Source organism: Rousettus aegyptiacus, unplaced genomic scaffold (assembly GCF_014176215.1).
Source record: "Rousettus aegyptiacus isolate mRouAeg1 unplaced genomic scaffold, mRouAeg1.p scaffold_m13_p_1, whole genome shotgun sequence".
Classification (NCBI taxonomy): domain Eukaryota; kingdom Metazoa; phylum Chordata; class Mammalia; order Chiroptera; family Pteropodidae; genus Rousettus; species Rousettus aegyptiacus.
In genome coordinates, this window is record NW_023416284.1 from 2,745,922 (window position 1) to 2,772,654 (window position 26,733).

Genomic DNA, 26,733 nt, shown 5'->3' on the forward strand with positions numbered 1-26,733 from the left:
CTGAGACGCTGCCGCTGGGGGAGGGCACAGCCGCAGAGCTGGCTCTGTGCTGAGAGGCTGGCCCCGCCGCCGTCCGCGTCACCCCGGGTCCGGGCTTCTCAGGACAGCCGCAGCCTGACCTCGAGGCCACCACCACCTCACCCTACAGAAACGCGCTGCAGATGTGGGCAAGGTCACCTCGAGACGTCCCCGCCATAACTCTGGCGGGGAAAGGGCACCCGGACGTCCCAGTACCGGGGACGGGGAAGGCCCTGTGAGGCGCCTGTGTCCTGCAGAAAACCAGCCTCCCAAAGGCACCGTGACCGCCTCCGGACCAGGAGTTAGAGAGGGCTGTCCTTTCTCATACAAACCATCCCTTTCCTACATGAGTTTTAAAGTCGAGAGTTTTTTATTTTTAAAAAGTCAAGTGTAACTGCATTACTCAAATCGGTGTCAGCGAATGTGATGGCGTTTGAGGGTCTCTTCGTGCGGGAAGTTCCGTCTTCACGGTGGCAGCATGCCAGGGACACTAGGGCTCAGCCACCGAGTTCCAAAGCGCCACAGCGGGGGCCCCTCCACGCAGGTCGCTCCCCACCCCCCGTCACCCGCTCTCTGCCACGCAGCACCCGCCACGGCCTGGGCCGCGGGACACGTGGACGGGGACCATCTTGTGCACATCCTCCGGGCCATCACTGGCCAGTGTGAGGGACAGACAAGCGGGGACCACAGTGACCCAGGCGGGGGCTGGGAGGCCCGGGTGAGGAATGAGAACGCCCGTCCTCACTGTGTGGGGGCCCCACCCCGGCACCGCAGCACCCCGAGTCCGCCCGACCCCCGGGCACCGCGCTCAGGGACAGATGTGCGTCGCGGGGCGGGCGGCACAGCCCTGCCGGCCCTGTGGGAGGGGGGAGGGGCAGGCCACGCCCGGAGGAAGAGGACACGGTGCCGGGGGAGCCACGCCCGGCCCGGTCCCTGCATGCGGGAGCCACAAGCACGTCGCAGCGAGGGTCTGCGGTCCAGGACCGGGCCGCTGCTGCAGGCGCTCCGGGAGCCAAGGGGCGCGGGCCGGCGTCAGAGGGAAGCCCGCTGTGTGGGCCGGAGAAGAGCGGGTGCGCGCGGGACTGGGCCGCGGCCGGCTCCGTGCTGCCCTCTCCCACCCCACCCGCGGCCGTGGGCACACGCTCGGGACATCCCGACCCGGCGGCCGGTGAAAGGGGCCCCAGTCCCTGGCCCAGGAGCCGCCACGCCGGCCCCACGCTAACCCCCGGGACCCGATCACGGACCAGAGCCGGCTGGAGAGACCCCGGGGAGGAAGAGAAGTAACGTGCGGGTCCAGGGCTCGCTGCGTGGGGCCGGGGGGGGGGGGACCAGTATGAAAAGGACTGGACCCCAGTTCTGACCAGAACTAGGAAAGCACCACTCACGCCCCGAGGACGGGCACGGGTCACACTGCCACACCCCGACCCCTCCCTCGCACGCCCAAGGCACCCTCGACGGGCCAGGCCCTCGGGAACGCGGCCGGCCTGGAGCTGCTCTCAGGGGCCTTGCAGCCTCCCCGGGGAAGGGACGGGAGGTGACAGACGTCACCTGGTCGATCTGCGGAAGAACCGACACTGAGCAAATACAAGCCAGCGTTACGGAACGTAGGTTTTGTGAAAATTGTAGCCTTTGGGGAATAAGAGAACCTGGCGGTGTTTTTAATTTGTGAGCGAGAAAGCAGGAGCACAGCCCCGCGCTGGGCCGCGGCCAGCCCCACGAGCACACAGGGCCTCTCGGGGGGACGCTGTGCCCTGACCGGGCGGGCCTGCGGGGACCCCCTACCTTCAAGGGCACGGCGGCCGATCCGACGAGAAGCAGAGAGTCTCCGTCCCAGACGTCCACCTGCAGGCTCTGCACGGCCAGGTAGCGGGTGAACCAGCGCCGCTCCCCGGGCTTCAGGAAGCCGGGGCCCACCAGGTACCGCAGCTGGAAGCCGGGGGGCCCTGTCGAGGACAGCCGAGTGAGTCCGCAGGCACTGGACGGTCGCCGTCCTCTCACTTCGAAGGTCTCTGTCTGGCTGCTGCTCCTGACTTCTGTCCCATCACGGCTTCAGTTTAACAAACACGTTCATCAAAACGCCGCGAAACATCCACATTGATGGGATTAGCTGGTGTCAGAACACCCCGTCTCTCCCCGTTAAACTCTTCCCATCCCCTGTCAAGGCCGGCGCGGTCCCAGCACCCACGCCGAGCTCGGCACCGGCCTCCGGGGAGGCCCCGGGCACTCGCCACACCCTACGCCCATCGTCTCCGAGAACCGCAGCCCCGCCGCTGCCGGCCCTCGACCCAGAGCTCCCCCCGCACCTGAAGCCGGCGCATCCCAACGGGACCCGCGGCGCCCCCCCCCCCGACGTCCTGGCACAGCGGCCGGCCCCCCCACCCCCCCGCCCCCCGTCACCGCTGCGGCGTCTCGGCTCCTCCCACTGTCGCCCTCACTGCTCCTCGTCACCACACCCCGTTACCTGCCGGGCCAATACAAGGACGAGTTCACACTCGGCAAACGGTGACTGCGCCTCCACCACATGCCAGGCCCTGCTCGGGGTAACGCGGGAGAAGGTGGAGGGCGGGGAGCCTCCCTGATGGAGCACAGGGTCTCGGGGGTGACACGCTGTGTCCAGAGCTGCCAGTGTGCCGAGCGTCCCGGAGGCGGCGTGCGCTGCACGAGCTACGTCCTGGTCTCGGGCCTCCCCTGCTGGAGGCTCCCAATTCTCCCCTACTGCAGACTTAGGTCCCTTCACGCCTGTCTCAGACAAGCAGCTCGGCAGTGGCCTGGCCTGGGGTCCCAGCTCCCCGCGGTCCAGCCCACACCACTGCCAGAGCACCCACAAAGGGAACCCTGCATCGTCTCTACCCCACTCCAAGGTCTGCAACGACACCGACTACCGACTCGACCGAGATGCACTCCCAGGGGCCCGCACCTGCGCCAGGCTGCCGTCCCCGGCCCTCTTCGCGCACACGCCCCTCCCCCCGCTGGGGCCCTTACTGCCCTGCAGTCAGGCCTCACTCCCGCATCCGAGTCCGGCGAACCTCCCGCTCTGGCCGGACAGTCCTTGTCCCTCCCTCTCCCTCGCCACTCACAAACGCCTCCTGCTCAGTGGAGGCGTCCGCAACCCCCTCCAGGGCAAACGCTTCATAACGTTAGAGCCTGCCATGCACGGTGCAGGTGTGACAGCCATGAACATCCATGCGCCGAGTGGCAACGCGGCGCCGTGGACAGGGAAGGAGCGGCGGGTGAGAGCGCGGTGGGCACAGAGACCGACCGCCCTCCCTTCCGGGCGGGGCGAGCGGAGGACGCGGACGGGCACAGGGGCCGAACCCGTCGGTCCGGAAGACGGGGCGCACACAGCTGACGCCGCGCCCCGGTGAACTCGGAACATCAATAAACATCGGCTGCACGCTACACTGCGAAGGAAACCCGAGCATGCTCTATGAAGTGGAAATAATACAAACGATGTTGCCTGATGACAATGTAACAAACCAGAAGTTGGGAGAAAATTTTAAAAACAAATGTACAACTTACTCTGAAATAATTCCATATCGAAAGAAGAACACATTCGAAACAGACTGTCTAGAAAATAATCAAACTGCTACTTATCAGAACCACCAAAACACAAAGCAGTAATCAAAGGGAAATTCGCAGACTTGAATATTCAATATCCATAAAAACAAAAGAATTAAAATAAGTGAATAAAGCAACTCCGACTCAAACAAATTAGGACAATAACAATAAAGAACACCAAAAAGAAAATAGAAGGAAGGTGATAATAAAGATAGACACAAAATTTAATTGGTTAAAAAACAAGAAAACAACAAAACCTACAAGAGGTACGTTTTTGTGCTTCAGAAGGACAGGGAAGCCAGATGAGCAACTGGGGAGACGTCCCTGTCCCCAAAGGACAGCTCTACCCACGAGGGCGAGCCCCCACGTTCACCTACCAACTCACCAGAGCCCTCTTCTCAGGTCTGGTGATGACTTTTTTAGCTACAACACGAAAGGCATGAAAGAAATGACTGATAAGCTGGATGCCATTAAAATTAAAAACTTCTGCTCCATAAAAGACCCTGCTAGAAGAGAAAAGACACAGACTAGACGGAAACATCTGTATATCTGATAAAGGACTTGAATCCAAAATAGACGAAGAACCCTTAAAACATAACAATGAGAAGACAGCCAACCCACCAAAGAAGATGCACAGATGGCAACTACAACAACAGTGAGGTCCCGCTACATACTGACTGCACAGCTAAAATCCGGACACCGAGGACCGCAGGTGCTGGCGAGGGCCTGGGGCGGCGGGCACCCTGCGCGCCGCTGCTGGGAACGCAGGACCGGCAGCCACCCTGGGAGGCAGCCGCGTGGCTTCTCGCGGAAGTCAGCATGCTCTTCCGCAGGACCCGCAACCGAGCTCCTCGGGGTTTACCAAACTGGGCTGAAAACTCACCCACACCAAGATCTACGCGAGAATGCTCGCGGCAGCTTTCTTCATAAATGCCCCAAACTGAAAGCAACCAAGACGCCCTTCAGTGAGTGATGGATAAACTGTGGTCCATCCAGCACCAAAATTTAACTCAGCACCAAAAAGAAACGAGCTCTCAAGCGGTGGGAAAAAGACACAGAGGAATCTCCAACGCATACTCCTAAGTTAAAGACGACAGTCTGAAAAAGCATATTCTATGTAATTCCGGCTATGTGACACCCTGGTAAAAAGATCAGGGGTTCAGGAAGGAGGGAGGGATGGACGGATGGAGCACAAGGGGCACTTAGGGCTGAGTTATTCTGAATGATACTGTCACGTATGATGCTGTAGTGGAGACTCTGTGAGAGTAGATACAGGATGTTATGCATGTGTCAAAATCTATAGAATGTGTAACACCAAGAGTAACCTTCATGTAAACTATGAGCTCTAACTAAGAACAATGTGTTGGTATTGGTTCATCAACTGTACCAAACACGCCCAGCTACCAAAGTAAGATGTTGATTCCAGAGGAGACTGGGAGGCGGGAACATGAGAGAACTCTGTATCAGCTCCCTTTCTCTATAAAACTGCTCTAAAATTAAAATCTATTAATTTTTCAAAATTCATGTACAGGGAGCTGTACACTTCATTGCATGCACGTGATATTTCGATAACAGGCCAAACATCTTTTAAATGAGCCTGTGCAGGACGCCGGGTCTGCCAGGCAGGCAGACCCTTCACGGAGACTCAACTATGTGAGAAGCTGCAAAGAACTTCTTCTTGGATTTTAACTTAAGGATTCTGGACTTCGAATTTTAATTCATAATGACAAGAAAATTCAATTTGGTAAATTTCTCTGGACTTCAACTGGCAAGGGAATTTGATTTTGGGACCAATTTCTCCCTGGGAAATTCATAATAGACAGGCGTTCGTATTCGAAGCAGGAGCCTCGCTCAGTGGTTGGCTTTCTCTTGCATTACCTTAGCCCTGGCTCGCGGCCTCGCTGCGGGACCCCGGGGGCCATGCTGGGCAGTGACAGGTAGGACTCAGAATAAGAAATGAGCCAGAACGAGCTTTCAGCAATGGGCAGGTGCAGAGGAGCCTTGAAATCGGTGCCTCATTCTTGTCCATCTCAGAGCCTTCTGGGGATATAAACTAAACCGGCCACCGCTGGTCTTGGTAGGATCAGTGATGGACAGGTGGTCTGAGAGCAGCGGTCCCAGGAGGCTGAAAGATGGTGACTGGTGTCCCCCTCGCCCCGACTCCGGGAGCAGGGCCGCACCCCAGCTGGCTGTAACTCAGTGATGAGGCCTGGGAAGTCGCGAGAACAAACGCCGGGCACACGGCAGGAGGACGAGCATCCCCGGCGACAGGCTTCGGCGCAGACCACCCCCCACCCCCCCGCGCGCCCGCCACCCGCCCCGCACACGCTTCGCCCCAGGGCAGGCAGCTCATCGTCTGGGTCGGCTCGCCCTCTCCCCATCTCTTCGAGTTTGCCCACAGAAAGAGAGGATGTGGGGTCCACAGCTCTGCCCAGCGTCTGAGGCGGGCCACGCTGTCCAGCCCTACCCTGCCTGCAGGGGAGCCCCCGATCGGAGGAGAGCGCCAGCACGCACGCTGGCTGTCAGAGGGGCCATGGGCCGCTCCATGACTCTCAACTGGGTCTGATCTCCGACCTGGGGCAGGGGCAGGAATGGCACGCGCTGTACCTGTGACACCTCGCGCCCGGCAATCTGGCTGGCCCCTCTATGGTTTGTTCTGTCAGCACTGGTGCTCATTTTGAAACTCCTCTGCTTCTACACTTATTAGGTTTGTTCTGGTTTTTTTTTTTCATCGAACCTCTTGAGCTAAACAATTAGATCAGCATTTTAGCAGATACTTTCTTCTCCTCCAATATAAGCATTTAAAGCTGTAAATTTCCCTGTAATTACCATTTTACTGGCATCTCGTTAGCTATGATATGCAGGGCTATTTTGTTATTCGGTTTTAAATAGTCATTTCTATTTTGACTTCTTAATTGACCTATGGGATACTTATAAATATGTTTTTAAATTCAAAACATCCAGAAGTTTGGGGATGGGGGGGCGGGGAGGATGGGGGGACAGTGACAGGGACCGATTTCTCTCCTGGTGCTGCTGTGTCACAGAATGCCGTAAAATGGGACTTGCTACGGGACTTGCTATAGGCTCTCTCGGTGCCTGCTGATGACACCTGCTCGGTGGCCTAAAATAGATTCGTGGCTATCTGAATGAGTGGTGATTCTAAGTTGCAAAGCATAGTTGAAAATAATACATATTCTCTAAATTAGTTGTACAGGTTCTTATAAGACCTTTTTTAGTTACATCTTACTATACTTATTAATCTTTTCTGCTTGATCTATCGCTTTCCTGAGTATGTCGCAATCGCCTATGATCGTAGGTATGTCACTTTCTCCTTTATGTTCTGAGGCCGCGCGTGTTAGAACCTGACAGACCCGGAACCGTTCACTTCCCCAGAGACTTTACTCTACTTCACTCGAGCACGGCGACCGCCTTTGTTCTCTCTGGTCTGATATTGATTGTCAAACCACTCGCGTTTAATATTTCGTTGTCTTTTCCCGCCTATTACTGTTCATATCCCGGCTCGTCCTTTACAAGCCGTGAACCTAAGATGGGTCAACTGACCACAAAAAAAAAAAAATCAACATATTTGGTATGTTGCGATCCACCGCCATTGAGATCCATCAGTTTATAATGACACGAGGAAAAAGAAAAAAAGCCACTGGTCCCACTGAAGGATGCTGGGAAATGTCTCATTGTTGTGAATATTAGTAAACTAAAGGGGAGACTCGAGCATTTCCCTGCTTTTCTTATGTGGCTGCACCTCAAGGTAACCAAGTGGTTGGTGAGGGAAGGCGTCTCATTCTGGAACATTCCAGCTGAGAACAAAGGCAGCGTTTAGAGCAAGATGTCGCCGCTGCACAACTCCGGGTGAAGGAATCACGCCATGGGCCCCCGACGCGGCACACGCGGCAGGAGCCAGGGCCACGGAGAACGCCTGCCCCAACTGCAAAGCGCGCGCTGGACTGCGCACCGCGCTCCAGCCCCCGACTCACAGGCGCGCGGGGCACAGAGGGTCACCGCCTGAGTCACCGCCGGGTCACCGCCCGAGTCACCGCCTGAGTCACCGCCCGAGTCACCGCCCGAGTCACCGCCGGGATGCAAAACCAAAGTGCAGACTGCGGGGCGCACTAGGGGACGAGCAACGCGGCCACTTCGACAAATAAGGCAAAGAGCAGGGCCCAGGGGTGGCGGCGGCAGCGCGGACGGGGCACGTGAGGGCCACACCGCCACGCGTGGGCCTTCTGACGTCGCCGGGGAGAAGTCGGCACTGGCTAGATACCTGGTGGCATTGAGAAATGAACACTATTTTTCAGTTTGTTTTTTAAAGACTCCCTGGTTTTCAGACACACGTGCGGAAACGTTTACAGATGAAACGGCACAGCGTCCGGGGTGTGCGTCCACCTCCCCCTGGGCCGGGAAGGAACCGGGGCGGGCCGCGCGTCCGGTTGGTAACTGTTGGAGCCGAGTGGCGGCAGCTGGCTAATGGCAGCGGCCTCTCAAATTCCGTGCTTGAAACGTTTCGTCGCACAGTGTTTTTTAACAATGAAGGTGGCAGACAGCGCTCGGCGCGGGGCTCCCCGGGCGCCAGGGCGCAGCACTCACCGGCATGTGGGGCGCCAGGCTCACCAGCCCGGACGAGGGCGTGCGACAGGGGGCCGGAGCTGCTCTGCCCAGGCTCGTCCAGCTGGACCAGCTGCAGTCGCGGTGTCGTCACGGGCGGGAAGCGGTAGAACTGGAAGGTGAAGAACACGGTCTCCAGCCACGGCGCTCCCTGGTCGTCCTGGGGCACCCTGAACCCAGCGAAGCTCCGAATTAATCAAGTGCCCTCGCAGAGCGCCGGGTGACATGCTGCCTCCTCCCCCACCAGCGGCTCTCCTGTGACCTCGGGGAGCCCGCCGGACACTGACCCCCTGCAGGTGTGGCTGGAGACCCTGCCCGCGGAGGCGCAGCAACACCTGAGGGCTGGGCAGCAACACACGGTCCACATTTTAGCCCAGGACCTGAAGAGCAGGCAACGCAGGTCTCGCAGCGTTTAGAAGTGGCTGCAAATGGCTCCCATACGAACCGAAGCGAAAGCAGATGGCGTCCCTTAATCTAATGGGACCCGAACGCAGAGAGTGCTGCCAGCTCAGCACCACGCGGCGGCTCTGCTCCAATGCGGGAAATGCGAAAGCCGGGTGAAGACAGCACAGAACGCTCCGGAATTCACCTGCTGAAGGCGAGAAACTGCAGCACTATTTCGTTGCTTTGCAGACGGTCTGACTCTTCCTTCTGAGGGTCGAACTGTATGGCATCTGCAGGATCCACGGCCTCGACGGGTCGCTTTTCGGCATCCAGGATCTCAGGAAAGCCACAGGACTGCAGGAGCGCCATTGAGGCTCGCGAGAGCTTACTTCCGGAGCTGCGGCGGGAAGGCGACCTGAGCCAGACTCCGGAATGGGCCAGCGGAGAGGCGGGGCCTGGGAACCCCCCTCTCAGGGGAAAGCAGCTGCTCAGGGAGCCCAACGGGCTTGCTCCCCCCCAGGCCCAGCCCGCACCTCCGGGCCTGGGCTCCAACGACGATGGGGGCGTGCACGGGGGCGAACGGCAGCTCTTGCAACTGCTCAGCAACGGCCGGCCCCGGGGCCGAGGGCGGCTGGCTCAGGTCGGCTTCCAGGTGGGAGACCCCGCCCTCCAAGCGCACCTCCTGCTGAACAAAGCGAGGCCCCAGGTGAGGCCAGCAAGGACCCCACCTGTAACCCAGGATGCTCGGGTACGGGGTCGCCCAGGGAGGCCTCTGCTGCACGGTTAGCTTCAGCAAATAAAAATACAGGCGGCTCAGCTGCGCTTTAAGTTCAGGTAAATGACGAGTAATTTTAGGACAAGTGTGTCCCGTGTAATATTTGGGAATGCTTATACTGAAAAGTTATCTTTCGTCTGAAGTTCAAATTGATCTGAGCAGCCCGCGTTTTATGTGCGTTGAAAAGCAACGGGGAAGGAACTGTCAATTTTATGAACTACTCGGCACCGCGGGAGATGTGTGACGCCTGAGAAGGTGGAGTGACGTTCAAGCCACGTTTCCGGAGGACGAGGACGCAGCCTCCGACGCTGCGGGGCGCGGGGACCCGAGCCCTGGCCGGTGGGCGCCGACCGCCCTTCTCTGGGCCCGTCACTTAATCCCGCCTTCCGCTTCCCTCCGGGGCGGAGACGCGGGTCTGAATGAGGAGCGTGCTCGGGATCCGGGAAGCCCTTCAAGCTTCCCGAGATCTCTGCTTCAGGGCAGAAGGAACGCCATGACCGGAGGGCGCCCCAGCAGGTGTGTCTCGCCGATGGTCAAGGAGACGCACCCTCCCCTTTCGTTCGGACCAGGGCACTGCAGGGCCGTGAGCGTTTGCAAACAGGTCACTCGCTGGAGCTGTTTTTCCTCAACAGACTTCCCATGCGAGACTGGGGACACGGCTTGCTGGGGACCAGCCGTCTTGAGAGACCGGACTCCGTGTGACTTCCCCGAGGCCAGCAGCTCCCCCGGAAGCCAGGAGAGTGGGCCCCGCTACCTCCTTTCGGCCGCTGGCAGCAAGGGGAGTCCTGCGGGGCTGGCGGCGTGGGCCAGCGTTTTAACCGCGGGGCACGTCCCTTCCCCTTCCATGCGCAGACACGTGTGGTTCAGCTTCATCCTCTCGGGCACAGCAAAAGCCTAAACCAAGAAGCTCCCAGACCTAACTGTCCGTGGTCACCGAACCATCACGGTGGCAAACCTGAGTATGGAAGGTCCTGATGCCCGTATCACAGAACCCACAAAGGTCTCAGCCCCCAAGCGAGGACCCACAGGCTCGTAACGACTCCGCAGAAGTCAGGAGCCTGGACAGACACGGGGCGCACTGACCGCCCGGGCCCCTGACGGATGCGGGCGCACTTACCGTCTGGGCGCTGGAGGGCTCCGAGCCTCCTGGCTGCTGTGAGGACGGTCTGGCAGCGCGACACTGAGCCGGGGACCGCGGGGAAGCTGCCAGCTGCGAAAGTGACAACTGAAGGGAAGGAAGCTGGGTGAGAGGACCGCGGGCGCCCAGCCACCCACGAAGGGGCTCCCGCCCACGCTGCCACGACCCCCGCGGAGGAAGGACGCCAGACCGGCCGCGGGCAGCAAGGTCTGCGACCTCTGGTCAGCGGCTGCTCTGGCCCCAACACCGTTTCTGACTTCTCTTATCTGAATTATCGAGAGACACGATTCTGTGATCCCTCCTCACTTATGCAGCAAGTGGCGAGGGGAAGCCCAGGGAGGCCGGGGGCTCGGCCACTCGCGGGCGGCAGGGCCGCTGGTCTTTGAGCCTCTCCGGGCGTCGCCTCCTTCCCTGGACTTAGCATCCCCGAGATCCTTTCCGGTGCTGACCACCTGCGCTCCTGGGAAGTGACCCAGCCGGCGCGGGCTCTGGGGACAGACGGACTCCCCCCTCTGCCAGTTCATCACAGTGTGACCGTGGGCAAGTCACCTAACCTTTCTGCCTCTGTCTCCCCGCCTGTGAAATGGGCGTGTGACAGTGCCTAAGTCACAGGACTGTCGTGAGGACCGACAGAATTCGGGGCAGGGCCCAGCGTGGGGCCCAGCGCACGGCCAGCCCCCCACACGTGGTCGGAGGGCTGGGAAGTGACCCTGCTGCAGGCGGCCGACGCGGGGATGGAGACCACACGCCCCGAACACCCGTCCTCTCTCCAACGTGGACTCTGCGTGACGTGCGCACTTTCACAGGGACGTCTGCTGTCAGCAATGACAGCTGGCCCGAGGGAGGTGCTGGTCTAGGGAAGGACTCGGTACGTGGAGCGGTGCCCAAGAAACGAATGGGGGGGGGTGTAGCAATGGGGGCCCCACCGCATCGCGGGCAGCAGAAAGGACCTTCAGTCTGTGCGGCCACCCCAGGCCCACAGCTGCCGTGGGCCTTTCCTGTCTGTGGAGGTGACGGTGCTGTCCTGTGGTCCCCGAACAGCCGGGGGCACCACGGACACTGCGGGCGGGACAATGCTGGGGCCGGCCGCCCCTGGACCCTCGCTTCCGATCCGGCTTCCAGGCCGCACGGCGCACACCGGAGCCGCTCCCGGGCGCAGCCGTTGATGCTGAATCATCCAGCTCTTCTAGAGTCGGTTTCCAGACTGATGCCGGCAGACAGAGTCATCAGGAGGACAGGCCGACTCTGACCTTGTCCAAAATCACACGACTGGCTCAGGATTCCAGAGGGACAGCTGCTGCACAGGCCGGCCAACGGAGCCTTCCGGCCATGCAGGAGAGCCCGTGTGCCAGGTCGCTGCTGGCCGTGGCCCGTCCTCACCAGCCGCTCAGCCTACCGGGCCCGCTGGCACCTGAGGAAGCCTTGGGTGGGCCCCCTGGGCAGTGGTGAGTGCCGGCACCCTCTCCTAGCAGGGGTGATCTGGGGTGGGGGGTAGGCAGGGAAGACCACGCCTCAGTGTCTCAGAAAAAAAACAAGGCTGTTCGGTCCTGAAGATTCCCAACCATTAGAACCACGGGGGCAAACTCCATTTTTAAAAGTGGTGATGCCACCTGAACGCCCGCTCCCGTCTGCTCTCAGAAGCTAAGCAGGGCCGGGCCTGGTTAGTACTGGGATGGCAGACCACCTAGGAAGACCAGGTGCTGTAGGTGTAAGAAATATGGGATTGTAAGCTGACAAAGTCCTTGCAATCTGTGAAGTCAACCAAGGGTTGTCTCACCAAAAAAAAAAATAAATACAATAAAAATAAAAAATGAAAGTGGTGAAGCGTGCCTTTGACAGCAAAGTGGACGGACTGGCAATCTCCGGAGGCCGCCGCTCCGACCGCGGAAGGACCTCGCCGCACAGCGGGCAGCAGGGGGACAGCGACACCGGCCACCGCGGCAGCCGCCCCGGCCTTCCCGCCGGCCCAGACCCTTCCCGCCCCAGGAGAGCAGGCGGGACATCGCCTGCCCCGCAAGCCGCAGAGACTTTAACCGGTTCTGGAATTCTGAAAAGGCCCGTCCGGCCCGGACTTACCCCCGGTCCCACAGGCGAGTCCTGGGGGGCGACGAGCCCCTGGGCTGCTGGCTCCGGAGGGCCTGCGAGGAAGCACAGGGGCAGGGCGGGGGGCCGTCAGCCTCGGCAGGGCCAAGGCACCCCAAGCCCCCTCTCATCAGAGTCTGACACGTGTCCCCTGGGCGGCGTCCAGTGCGGCCACTCGGGGCTGCACAGCGGGGGTCCCCACGGGCACACACGAAACACATCGGGGCGCTCCCCCAAGTCGCAGCCCCTGGTGGAGCCTGAGCACGACCCACCGCCGCCCCCACGGGCCCCACCTTGCAGGACCCTTGCCCTGACCATGCGGCCCTACTAAGTGCGGGCTTAGGGCCCCACATCCCCGTGTGCGCACCCCGCGGCTTCTCCATCTTCTCACCTGCCCGCACGTCCCGCCTTCGGACAGCAGGCTCTGAAGTCTGCCTGGGCTGGTGCCCCCCGCCTGGGGCCCACTCGCTGGATTTTGGTTTTGTTTTTATTCGGGCCTCCATCAGAAGGACTTGGGCTCTTGACTTGCTATTTTGTTACAGAAACTTCAAAACAGACACATGTGGCAGCTGTGGGCGGCCGGGCTGCTCAGCATCCTGGTTCCCCGTCACCAAGAGCCCATGAAAGCCTGCTGAGCACAGCCTGGCTCGGAGTGCCAGCTGCTCGCGGTGTGGGCCCACTGGTGCCAGGAAGGACCAAGGCCGGTCCTTCACGCCGTCCCCGATGAGCAGCTTAGAGCGTCCTTTGGCCCTGATTCCCGCAGGGCCCAAGGTGCCCGTCGGCGAGGCGATCAGGCACCTCCCACAGGGGCCACCTGTCCAGCACTGTCCGCGCGCACACGGCGGTGGCCCGGGGCGGGGCCGGGCTGCTGTGGGCCTGTGCTGCCCCCGCCCCGGGGCCCTGGCCCCCTGACTCGCCACACCATGCGTGCACATCGGGTACCCACGTCTCACGATCACGTCACCTGTGCACCAACGGCACGACCTCCACCCCGCAGCGGAGGCCCGGCCAAACCCCGAGCCCACTCGGTGCCCAGGGGTCACCAGGCCACTTGCCTACACTCCCTGAGGGCCACGGCACAGCCCCGACCCTGCCGCGCTCACCACACGCCCCTCACGGAGCCCAGGCTCTGTCCAGCAGGTGCGACCACCACCCCACCGACCTTCGGGACAGCCGGGGCCCCTGAGCAAGCACAGTCCTGCGACCTACAGGTGGCCCTGACCGCCTGCCCTGGCTCTCCCTCCTCTGTGGCCTCTGCTGCCGCAGCCCCTGCACAGCCACGTCTGAGCTGGGTGGGCGCGGGGTGGGCCTTCGGCACCTGCTGGCCGGCCACCTGACCCGTGGGGCCGTGACTGCAGACGCCACGCAGGCCTGGAGGATGCCCAGCACCCTCCCACGCCGCTCTGAGTCACCGCGAGGTGAAAACTGCAGCAACAGAGGCTTCGTCCACCGGGCGGAACCGAACACACAAAGCGCCACCTAAGCCCCGCCCTGCTGTGCCCACCAGGCCGACGCGCCACCGAAGCCCCTCCCGGCTGCTTCAGAACCCAACCAGGGAAGGGGCCTCAGGCTCACCGCAGGCTGAGGGGCTGGACTGATGGGGAATGGGGGCCAGAGACTGCAGGAGGGGGGCAGAGAAAGGTCCCCCTCAGGTGAGCCAACCCTCCCGGCAGCCCCTTTCTAACAAGCCAAGTTACGGAGTTCCCAAGAACCCTGGCACGCTCTACCTCGGGGCCTTCGGTTCCTGAAATGAGCATCGGTGGGGGGAAGTGGAAAATCATGGTGCAAGCTCTGCCTCCCGGGAGGACGGACCCTCAGCAGAAGATGCAGCCGAGGGTTCTGCCAGGGCCCGGGCGTCCCCAGAGCCGCGTGCCTCTCCCAGACAGTTTCAGAGCCCTGCGCAGCACTCTGTGTCCCCCCGCCAGTCCCCCCAAAACTGTCCAGAAGATGAAACAGATGAGCAGAAGCAGAGCCTCCTTTGTTCTACTGTAAATGGAGCCTGAAAACGCCACAGGCTGATTTTGGTAACAAGGAAGAAATTGCAGGAAATGACTCCATTTTCCTCTGCTAAGAGAAACCTGGCACTTAGAGCCAGGCCCTCCGTGTGTCCCCTGGCCAAGTAACACCGGAGTGCTGCGGACGTGAAGCCGTCGAAGCGCATTAAACCTGCTCCCCTTCTCAGACTCGGGGCCTGGGTGCGGTACGTGTTTCTGAGATAATTCTTTACATTGCGACTTATGCAACCTTATCTTCCTAGAGAATGAAACTGCGCCACGAAAAGGCTTTGGGAGAGATTAAAGAGACGCCTGCTGGTGATCCGAGGACCAGAACGGCCCAAGCCCACGTACCCCAGGGAGGCGCGGACTGAGAGAAAACACCCCAGAACCACAAAACAACTGAGTTTCACATCTTTCTGCTTCACTGCTCCACGTGGTGACCGTGACCGCAAGCCACACCACCTGGCATCGCACCTGGGGACATCACGTGGTCCAGAGAGCACCCCTTAACTGCCCCGAGAGTCTCAAAAGCCAGGATGAGGGTGTCCGCCTGGGAAGCCCAGCTTCTGCCACGGAGCAGGACAGGCCGAGAGCCGCCTGCGGCCACGCGCACGCGTACCGAGGACGCGTGTGCAGGACCATTGGCAGCGTGCACGAGAGCGCCCGTGGCACGCACGGCACACGCGTGCACACACCCGCCGGGCACCGCTGAGCACGGCCACCCGGCAGAGCGGCCCGCGCGCTCCCGGCGCGGAAGGGACCGCGCACGCGCGCACGACGGGGAAGGGGCGGCGGGCGGGGCCCCAGCATGACAGGCGCCGGGACGCGCCAGGGCGGGGGCGGCCGGTCCCCCGGCAACCTGCGAGACGCAACCCCGACCGCGCTGGGGAGGAGAGAGACAGCCGCGGGGACCCGAGCGCGGGGCCGGGCGCTGACGCCCATGTGCTGCGGCCAGCCGGGCGCGGCGTCCGCCTTTCCGGGGAGTGAGCGCGCATTCTCTGTTACGTGGAAGCAACGCTTGGACTTGAAGACCATGCAGGGACGTCCTCGCGTCCCTGCCCGAACCTGCAAGCACGCCTGGCCGCACCGGCCACCCGGTCGCCAGCCCCGAGAAATGAGGCTCCAGGGGCTCGTCCCAGGTGGCGCTCACACCCCGCACTGGCCTCCCGCGTGAGAGGGACGTCAGGGTGGCCGAGCCACCGCGGGGCTCTGGTTTCAAGCAGTTCACTGGGAAGTTAGAGAAGAACGCAGAAACTCAAGACGGCTCTGCCCCCGGCGCTGTGAGGAGCTCGGGGCTGTGGCCCTGGCGCCGTCGACAACGACAGGACTAAATCTGGGCCCCCACACTGCCAGAGCCAGCTGTGACGGGAACAGGGTCCACGTGGACTGCTCGAGACGGAGACACTCGCACTCCCGGCCGGGGCCGGTCTGGCCACCGGTCAGGGTGACTTTCCCGACATGCCGCCGGCACTGCCCGGCCAGTCCCCACTCACTGGGAATCGAGGCCAACAGAAGCTCGGCCGTCTCCAATCCTTCACACGGCTTCTGGAGGCCCAACCGCCTACTCGTGAGTAAAAGGCAAGGCAGGGGCTTGCAGACTGCGCACCTGGGCTGGCCTCGTCCACCAGGTCACAGAGAGCCCTGCGCCACCCTGCTTCCTCGGCACTCTGCCCAGAGGGGCCCCACGCCCCAGGAAGAGACGGATGCTTTTCGAGGCGACAGTTCTCAGACGCCGTTTTGGCGAGTCAGATGGGTAGGTCGCGGAGGGGTGTAAAGACAAGCGCACTAGTGAGCGACGGGTCGGGCGGCGGGCTTCGTGGAGACGGCCTCTGGCTGGAGAGAGCCGAGGCCGGGACCCCGCGGCAGGACGGGCGGCCGTGACGGACCGCCGACCAGGAGCGGCCGCGTGCCGGGGCGCGCCGTCTCCGGAGGGCGCGTGCGTGGACGGCGCTGGGCGTTCGCTCGCGGGGAGACTGAGGGACGGAGAGCGGGCAGGCGGGCCTGGCAGGGGCACTCTCAGAGGACAGTGCCCCCCGCCGCACAAACCGGCCACGTGTCACTGAAGGGAGGTGGCCGTTGCTTGGTAACCTGCAGTGCGCTCAGGCCGAGGACCAGGGGGAGGGGCTCTGGGGACGTCACAGGACAGAGACCAACAGCTGGCCCCGAAAGGCCAGGGCAAGGAAGGGGTCACCACTGCTAACGACGTGATTTAAGGAGAAAGATGGTAAAAAGCCGCTTTCTTCATCAGACCTTGAAAACTGAAGGTGAGTCAGTTTTCGACACAGAATTCACGAGGCAAACGCACCAAAAAGGTCTCATTCCCAATGACTCGTGCGTGCAGTTCGGAGCACAGGTGGCCGAGGAGGCGGAGGAGCCCCATCTCGGTTACTCGGGCCCAAGGGGGTGGGGCGTGCCATGCCGTGAGGGCTCGGGGCCCCGGGCTGGGGTCCCCTTCCAGGCTGGGCTCAGAACACAAGCCCCGCCCCCCGGCCTCCCCCCGCAGCCTTGGCTGGCAGCTGCCCACCGAGCCACCAACGTCCCCCAGAGGAACGAGCCCTCGGGGTCCTTTAAAGCTGCACCCAACCCCTGACCCCGTGCGCAGCTTCCCACCCTCCCCCCTCCCCCCGCTGCTCTCCTGCGGGGTGGCGGGGACGCTGCACCCCGTCCAAGGGCGGCCCCAGCAGTGCCGACAGCACGGGGTCGCAGCCATGCCGTGCCTCGGAAGCCGCGTACACCGGGAGCCCCACGCCCACGTGTCTCCGATGACCCCTTCCACATGGCTGCTCTAGATCTATTATGCAAACACGAGGAATTCTGACTGCACCAGCACACTCGGAAGCCAAGCGCCGGTCAGGGAAACGCCGAGCTTCAAACACTAGCGACCGAGTGCCCTCTAGTGGCCCCCGAGCTCTCACCTACGGTGACAGACGGCCCTTTGCTCCTGGTCCTTTCACAGAAGAAATAAAAAGGATAATTCTTAACAGAAAGCCACAGTACCTCACTTAAAGTGACAGCCACATGTCATTAAGATTTCCGAAGGACTCGCGTAGGCCGGTGAAATGCTGAAGTAAGGGCAGTTTCCATCATAAGCTAAGCACCAGCGGATCCCAACGTCTCTCACGCTGGGCCTTGGGAGGCGATGGCTCCAGACGCCCGGGACGCGGGAGGCGGGCGGTCACGGCAGTGCGGTGTGACGGCGGCAATAAATCCAAATTAGATGAACCAGGCGCAATCGGGGTCCACCCGTGCAGGTCGGCTCGTCCCCGAACGGCGGCTGAAAAGCAGATGCCGCTGCCACAGGTGTGCACGGAGCCGGACTCCTGACTCTCCCGCCACCAGAGCAGCTGCTCCTGCTGGCCGAGGAGGTGACGCTAAGTCTTCCGGCAAAGGACTGACAGTGTGTTCCCAGCGGCTCTGCCTCTCGAAGCCAAACCGCCCTGCACAGGGGAGAATGACACAGGCCGGCGCGTGCGGGCCCAGAGCTGGCTGCCTCTGTGCGGAGGCCCCGGGAGGGCCCCCGAACCCCCGTAATGCCCCCCAGAGCCCGGGCGCTCGGTGCCCAGCTCCCGTCTGGAGGTCGGGGCAGGGACTTCCGGAGGACAGGCGCTTGTCACTGCCTTTGTCCTTCACGCACGCACAGCAGTGGCAGGAGCGACTATGACCTGCTCATCTGAAGATCTTGAGACACAGGAAGAGCCGGTCAGGGCCGGGCACCGCCGCGCAGCAGAGGCGGCGGTGCGGGGCAAGCCCCTGGGCTTGGACTCCGGCCGGCAGGCCGGCCCTCGGTGCAAGGCAGCCGCGCCTGCGGCTTCTGCCCACCCACGGTCTCCCTCTGGAGCATCACCATGCGCTCAGGATGGGCCGCCCACCCGCTAGCCAAAGGGTGCCACCCCGCCCCCGTGACCATCACCCAGGGCACCAGCAGGTGGCGCCACAGAGCGGTGCCCCCTCATGGTTCTTACTGGCACTGGTAAATAAAAGACACTCTTTCTGCTGGGATCCCTAAGCCAGAGGGTGAGCATGGAGCTCCTGGGCCACCGCGTGGACGGACCCTTCCACAAAGAAGCCAGCACTGCGAGCTGGAGGGGCAAGGGGACAGGCGTGTGGGAGAGAGACGGACAGATAGGAGTTTCCATGATGCGGCCAGGCCTCGAGCCAGCTCTGCCTCTGCGCTCGGTGTCACGTGAGCCCAGAGTCCCGCCCTTGTTTGAGCTGCCGTGGGTTGAGTTTCTGCCCCTCAGACATGAGCCCTCGCTGACTCCACGAACACGGCAGAACGCTCCGCTGCAGGCCAGGGCACTGCTGAGCAACAGAAAGGAGAACGGCCCCAGCCCCCACCTGTGACGTGCTCCTGTGACAGTCTTTACAGGTGAACAAGTGTCCGCACCTCTCACCTTCTGCAGCACGAATCAGGGCATTCCCGGCCCCTGCCACGTGGCTCGCCTGCCAGTGAGTGAGCCGGGAGAAGCGACGTGTGCCATTTCTGGGCCCGTGCCTCTAACTGACGGAACGGGAGTCTCTCCGGTCTCCCCTTCTTTCTGGCCCAGTGGCCAGCAGTACTCAAAATGACAACTGCCATCTGTGACCACGAGGAGCAGAGCCGCCGCCGACCCACAACGGACATGTAGCAAGAGTTGAAAACAAACCTGTTTTGTTTAAGCCAGTGAGACTTGGGAATTACCTGTTACCATAGCAAACCTGACTTACACACTCCCAGAGCAGCAGCACGGAAAACAGACAGTGATAAAACCCAACAGCGGCATCGGCGAGGGCTGTGGGGGGGGGGGGGGGTAGGAGGGGGGGAAGGAGTGGCTAGGCGAGGGGCGGGGGGCACGGGGCGGGGGGGGGGCGGCTCTGCGGAGGGGTGGGAGCCGGCACCCCGAAGGGCGGGAAACGGCGGCCGTGCAGTCTCCACGGCCGGGGTATTTAAAAACACTTCGAAATCTTAGGTGAAAAGAAAACAGAAACTGAAATCAACAACTTAGGAAATAACACTACAGGTCAAAACCAATGAAATAAGGTCCGAGCTGCACTTTGAAGAAAACTGCAGAACCTGAATGCTTTTATTAGTAAATAAATGGGAAATATACTGAGCATTCACCTATTTAAGACTTGAAAAAAATTTAAGAAAAATTAATCAAATTTTAATTAAGTTAATTAAAATTAAAGATACAATTAGAAACTTAAGAAGAACCAGAGAACCAATGAGTAAAACCGAGAGCTGATTCTCTGAAGGGAATAATGAGACATAAAAACTTTGATAAGGCTACCCCGAAACGGGAGGGACCCACCAAAACACTGGAGATGTGGAAGGTAACCTAATAACCATAATTGCAAATCGGAATTTTTAAATTAGACCTAATTTTACCCCAATGTCTTTATAAACTAAATGAAACTGACCGTTTTTTTTTAGAGAGCGTTAACACAAGATGAGGTGGAAAACTTAAACAGATAACCATTACCAGAAATGTAACTAACGGTTGTCAAAAATGTCCTTAAAAAGGCACCAAGTTCCTGATGGTCTTGCAGGTAAGTTTTCTCAGACCGTTGACAGGTCCTGTGCTTTGTTTAAACACTTCTGAGGCACGGAGAAGGCTGGGAAGCTGCCCACCGCGTGAGGGTTGATTTTACAGTTGACCTTCCCGGCTCACGGGTGGGATCAAGGTGCCCAGGCGTCCGCTCCGCACCGTTCCTCGGGGTGTGTGTGCGAGGGTGCTGCGGATACAGCGAGCATCTGACTCCGTGTCTCGGTACAGCTCGCCCTCCCCTGACCGTCCCGATTCGCCGAGCGCAGGACCAGGGCGAACGGAGAGGAAAGGGACAGTGGCCCTCCCTGGCCGACCGCTGAGCTGAGCTGTCATCTTCTCCTGCCCTGGGTGCTCCTGGTTCCCAGGCCCACGCAGGGGACTGGAATCCACGCCACTGGCTCCCCCAGTGCCCCGACCCTGGACGCAGACTATGCCAGGCTGACTTTCCTGGGCCACCGGCTTGCAGACAGCAGATCCTGGGACTTCTCAGCCTCCACGACTGTGTGAGCCAATTTCTTATAATAAATCTTTTACTATTTATATGCCCTCTTGGTCTGTTTCTCAACAGCAGTGGTCCCCAACCTGTTTGGCACCAAGGACCGGTGCTCCCGTGAGATTCTAACACCTGCTGATCTGAGGCGGAGCCGAGGCGGTGATGCTAGTGCTGGGGACCATCTGCAAATACAGATGAAGCTTCACTCGCTTGCCGTTCACCTCCTGCTGTGCGGCCCGGTTCCTAACGGGCCACAAACCAGTACCAGTCCACGGGCTGGGGGGCGAGGACCCCTGCTCTAAGAAACCCTGAAGGAACACACATTTTACGAAACTAGCACACTCCTCATGCCGAACCTAACAAAGATACGGCAAAAAGAAAGCTGCAGACCACGGATTCGACTACAGCCCACAGTCGAATTCGGCCCGCGACCTGTGTTTATAAATAAAGCTTTACTGGAACACAGCCACACTCATCCGTTTACTTGTCATCTTTGCATGGTACACCAGCAAAGCTGAGTAGCTGTGACAGGGGCCACCCAGCCCAGGAAGCCTAAAATGTCCACTATCTGGCCTCGAGGCCTGCAGCCCTCTGCACGGACAAACCTCGTTTATGAAACTGGAAGCAGAAATCCGGAACACAAGTCGCCGGATCGCGACGCCCTGCTGCGAGCTTCCCCACAAGGCATTCTTCTACTCTCTCCTTTCTGATCGACTTTAGACTTCAGAGCAGTTTTATGCTCACAGCAGTACTGAGGGAAAGTACGGAGGGTTCCCGTGTACTCCGCGCCCGCCACAGGACTGGCTTCCCCCACTTGGAAAACCCTGCAGAGAGGGACAGCAGTGTGCCACACTTGTTTTTGCAACTTAAAATACTTGGTGATCAGTTTGTTTGCTGTCTTTTCAAGCTGTGAGCTCCAAGAGGACAGGAGCCTACACAGCACCTGGCGCGTCCCAGCCCTCGGTGAGGCCTGGCCGGGTGGATGAAGAGGGGTGGGAGAGGGCGTCTGGCTGAGAAGATGGTCCCCTCAGGGCGGCGGCAGGGCCAAGCCAGCGATCTGGGCCCAGCAAGAACCTACTGCCCTGGACGGTGTCGGGGCCCTGGCCTGTCCTCATCAAGGACTTTGGGGGCAAAAGACTCTCCATGGAGGTGTGATGCGTTTGCTCCTGACCCCCTGGTCACCTTGTTTCCAGTAAGATTTTGGATCCGTGTTTAACTGGGTCGAAAGGGGTGCGAGCGTGTGGCCACTGCCCACTGGCGCTGCCAGCCGGGGGGACGGCGGCATCGACGACGGCTGACGGCGACCGCGGAGCACGCGCCCCGGGCCAGCCGCGCGCCGACCGTCTGCCCAGCGGCCGCCTCTACCGCCCGGCGCCTCCTCTGCCCGTTTCTCTTGCCAGTTGCTTCTCGACGTCCCATCGAGCTGGAGGCGCTCGTCCTACCGCCTCTCATCTAATTCTCGCGATCGATGTTCTGTGATCATAGGTACTGCGAACACCTCCGACTCCGAGGTCCGGCCTTTACCTGTGCGCCGGGAGTCTTCTCTCACACGCGGGCTTCATATTTTCACACGCTCGTGTCTCTCCGTCTCCTTTCGGTTCACGCTCGGCCCGCCTTGTTAAAGAAGGCCTTCCTAATCCCAGAGGCACAAAACCGTGCTCCGAACTCTTTCCTAAGACTTCGCAAGCTGTGCTGCCCGTGCCCAGGAGCTGAGCTCGTCCGTTCCGCGGCTGAGGACACAGGGGGGCGGGGACGCGAGCGGCGGGTGTCAGGGCTGCAGTCGGCAAGCGCGCGCTCGCAACCTCGGGCACGCACGGGCCGCCACGGCGCACGCGGCCCCGCTCGCCCGCGTCGAGAGGGTCGCCCACCGCGAAACGCCGAGACCTGCTCCCTGCGCTTTAACTGCTTGTCCAGCGAGCGTCCTGTGGTCCAGACAAACCAGTGTGTCTGCCCTGTCCCCGGCCGGGCAGCGGGCAGCCCGCGTCTGTGCCGAGCGCCTGGACGGTGAAGCCCCTCGTCCAGGTCCCATGTGCCGGCGAACGGCTGTCCTCTGCCACGGACACCGGGGAACCCCGTTTGAGTCGAAGGCACTGAGTGAATGTCACAGAGCTGCTCTCCGAAGCGGCGGTCGGGGCGGCACCCTCCCCCCCCCCCGGGCCACGGGTTCCTCGTTTCCTAAACCCTCGTCGGCCTTTGCCACTTGACAGCTAGATTTGTCCAACTGAGGGGGCTGAGATGACTTCCCATTTAATTTTGCATTTCTCTGATTACTAGCAAAACTGAGCACTTCTTCATACGCTTATTGGGTCCCCTGGTTCCTTCTCTGCGAATTCCCCTTCGTGTCGTTGGCCCATTTTTCTTCGCGGCTGTTCGTTAGTTCTTGTTGATTTGGAGAAGCTCTTTCTAACATCCCTCTTCTTTCTAATTTTCCAATTCCGAAATTTCCAAAGTTTTGTTTTTTAATCCATCTAGAATTTATTTTTGTGTGCAACATGAAATTCGGGTCTGACTTTGTTTTCCGTAAGGACAGCCACGCCACAGCCCTGCTGAGGAACTGGTTCACCCTGACCCCTGTGGTCGGCACGGAACGCCCCTGCCCCACAACGTCCACATCCGAGGGGACAAGCTCTGAGGTGAAAACCTCAGTGGACGGGGTCGGTGACAGACCAGACGTTGCAGAAGAGATGAGTGAACACCACGACACAGCAGCAGAACCAGCTAGAATGGAACGCAGAGAGACTACAGGAAGGTGGAGAGGGTACCGGTGAGCTGTGGGGCCGGCGACACCGTGTACTGGGGGCTCCGAAGGGGGGGGGGAGAGAGGGAGACAGAGGAAGTGTTTGAAGAAATAGGATCGAGATTTTTCCAGCTGTGATGAAAACTATGAACCCAGGGACCCAAGGATTCTGCTCAACAAACGCAGAGCAAAAGAAATGAGCTAAAGGCCAACGCGGGGGCGTGGAGGCAGCGGCCGACCAGGCTGTGAACCCCCTCACACCCCCTCATGAAGACGGACAGGGCGACCAGGGAAGCAAGAGCACAGCCCGCAGACCACCGCCCAGCCCTCCCAGGCCGGCAGGAGCCAGTGACAGTGCCGAGGGACAGTGCCGTCCCGCCACGGTTCGTGACGAGCACGATCGGAAGGTCCTCGAAGACAACTAGTGGCTCGTGTCCAGTGCCGTACGTACATCGTAATTAAACGCTTAAAATGCCCTTAAAGCTGGCGGCGCTGGTCCGCTCCCCGAGGAAACGGCCTTGCCGGGCACGTCCACCGACGGGAGTAAACCACGTTTACGCCACCGCTGGCCTTTGAGTAACTTAATCGAAACCCAGAGGAATCCTGTCCATTTTAAATCAAAAAACATATCTGTTTTTATAATCCAGGACACTATGCTTCTTTCACATTTGTTTCCTGGAGATTGATATTTGTTGTATTTTTAAGTGAAACTATATATCGAAAATGTCAAAGAAGGAAAGACAATAGATTTGAAACAGGGAATGGGTTAGAAATAAATTTAACCCTCCGTTTAGTATTTTTAAACTATATGTTCTATGCCATCGATGCAAGTTTATCAAATAAAATTGGAAATTTATTCTAAACTGACTCTGACAGAAAACGCATGCCTCCCACCCACCTCTGCGAGGGATTCCAGCAGATATTCTGGCAATTTCTCAAGGACAAGCAGTGCTGTACATTTCCGTACCACTTATGTAAGATGTTTTTAATGTACACATCGGCGGTAAGCAGCAATCCTGAGAACAGTCTGGTGAGCACAATATGCAAAAAGTGGAAGAACAAAGCAATTAAGCCCACGGAATGCACCGCCTCTCTGAAGAGACTGTTCAGTTTCGGTACCTGACTGCTTTCAGATACCAAGCGTGCTGCTTCCGCCACTGTACAATTAAGTGCAACGAGGCCAGTTTCCAGAAAGTACAATCTCAACTCATGCAGGATCATCCCGGGCGAGACCCAGTGCGCCTATGCATCAGCACCCAGGACCTACAGCCGAGGGGCTGGCATCATGTCGCAGGAAGGCTGTCGGGAGGGGGACAGACACTAAGTCCCTCCGCCAGTTTGCACGTTGGCTCATCCCCTAACGTTCTGAGAAGTCTAACCACTGTGATCCAGAATGTTCCTCTGGCTGGCAAGATCTCACGACGCCTACAGCCGAGGGTTCCCAGCCCCTCGCGGCGGACTTCCCCAGCACGCCCCGCTACCTTCCGTGCCTCTGTTGGCCACAGGAGGAATTCTCCAGCAGGACGCTGGCTCGGAGGTCCTTACACTAGGAGGCCCTGGACACAAGGTGCTGGCCACAGCAGAAGGTGCTGAGACCGCCAAAGAGGAGGCTGAAGCCGCAACTGCCCCCTGGCCACCTACACGCACGCAGAGCCGCCGCCACCCACGGGAAGGACGGCACTCTGCCACATGCCGACATCACAGACCTCACCACCCCCCACCTCCAGGACAGGGCTTCAAGAAATGAGAAATATTTTTTTAAAAACAACAAACTCGGCTGCATTAATAATGCAAGACAGAGCTGGCTGTCTGCGGCTTCCAGCCAAGCTGATTCTCGAAGCCCCGCGTTTGCAGCCATGTAAAATGCCCTTTAAGCGTCACCAACAGACCCTTCCCCAGGCCTTCGGTCAGGGAGCTGCGAGTCACTGAGCTGACTCGTAGCTGAAGCACGGGGACAACTGCTGGGCCATGCTGCAGCACTCTCCACGCTGCACCCCGCAAGCAGCAGAAACTCGCCCAACTGACTCGAGTTGAAGCAATCTGTGGCTCGTGATCAACGCCACCGGCCAGCCGGAGCGCTTCCCTCGGGAACAGATGGGAGTCATGCCACGCTCGAGAAGTCGGCTTTCTGCAAACACTTACTTGGAGGGGACGTGGGAGGCTTCCTGGGGACCCGCCGCTCGGCCGTGGGCGCGCCGACGCGCCCTGCGGGTGTGTCCGGGCGTCCGTCAGGGCGCAGTGAGTACTGGAACTGGACCGTCCCCGACTCCACCTGCTTCACCTACGAATGACCACAGAGCGATGGCACCACGCCCATCGGCGGTGCCCTCTCGTCAGAGAAGTTCAAGCCAGAGCGGCGCCCCGGCCTTTTCTCAGTCTAAGGAAAGCCAGGGATTTCTGAAGCCACGAGCCGTTTTCTGAACAGGAAGCGACTGGCGTGGCACCCAGTTCCCAGAAGACCACATTAGCACAGAACGGCCCTTACACAAGCAGAAACCACGTGTCTGCAGTTTTAAGTGTGCTTTTTAAAATTAACCTATGGAAAAGTGACTTTTTAAATCCGGGCACATGGTCAGCACCACCATAATGAGGGTCCAGAACAGCGCCGTCGCCCCGTGCGGTCTCGGAGTCTCTCCGCGTCCCCCCAGTCCGGCCCTGTCGCGAATGTCACACGCGTGGGCTCGCACGGCATGGAACTCCGGAGGCCGGCGTCGCTCGCTCAGCACGGCGCCGACCAGACTGGCGCGGGTCACGGCGCGGGCCGGGCTCGCTCCCTTTCCTGCGGGGCAGTTCTCGTATTCGTCTGCTCGCCGCTTCGGCACCTCTGGGCTGCCCCCGGCTTGCACGACGGCAGAGGAAGCTGCCACGCACACTGGTGCACATATTTCTGCGGGAACGTAAGTTTTCGTTTCTCCAAGAACAGTATCGCCGCATCATGTGGTTCGTGTATATTTAATCCCACAGGAAATGCCAAGCCGTGAGCTGCTTCTGGGCTCCACTCTGCTCCGTCACTCCGCGTGCCGCTCCTTCCTTCACCGGTGGCTTCGGCGCGACTGTCATGGCTTTGCTGTCATTTAAAAGCGTGCAGTATGGTCCCCCCACGTTACTGTTCTTATCCGAATTGCTCTGACTCTTCTAGCTCCTTCGCCTTCCTATATCGGTTTTAGAATCAGCTTATTTACGCCCACTAAAAACGTCCCGCTGGGACTCCGATAGCAATTGCATTCCTGGCTGATCGATCGAGGGAGAATCTCCGCCTTCCTCATGCCGCGTCGTCCGGCCCGCGTCCCGTCCCCACTCACCCGGGTCTCTGCTTTCACCGAAGTGTCGCGCGAGAGGGACGGCGCGCAGCGGCCGAGCGTTTCGGTTTTCGGCGCACGGACCCTCTGCACATTTGGTTAGA

The 26,733-nt window shown here is 60.1% G+C and overlaps 1 protein-coding gene across 12 annotated transcripts in view; it reads right to left on the bottom strand.

Moving 5' to 3' along the window:
- The window catches only part of NPHP4 (nephrocystin 4), an 85,611-nt gene that overhangs the window by 19,413 nt on the left and 39,465 nt on the right, over positions 1–26,733 (bottom strand). For 10 of the 12 annotated variants that reach the window (XM_036228011.1, XM_036228021.1, XM_036228016.1 and 7 more), the window contains 7 exons: positions 25,473–25,611; positions 12,570–12,631; positions 10,473–10,580; positions 9,114–9,265; positions 8,786–8,977; positions 8,179–8,366; positions 1,801–1,961 (listed from right to left, as the gene is read on the bottom strand). In XM_036228011.1, the coding sequence (XP_036083904.1) occupies positions 1,801–1,961; positions 8,179–8,366; positions 8,786–8,977; positions 9,114–9,265; positions 10,473–10,580; positions 12,570–12,631; positions 25,473–25,611 (1,002 nt within the window). Of the gene's footprint in view, positions 1–1,800; positions 1,962–8,178; positions 8,367–8,785; positions 8,978–9,113; positions 9,266–10,472; positions 10,581–12,569; positions 12,632–12,966; positions 13,119–25,472; positions 25,612–26,733 lie in introns of those variants that run through there. The other 2 variants (XM_016165323.2, XM_036228039.1) reach the window with 2 other exon arrangements.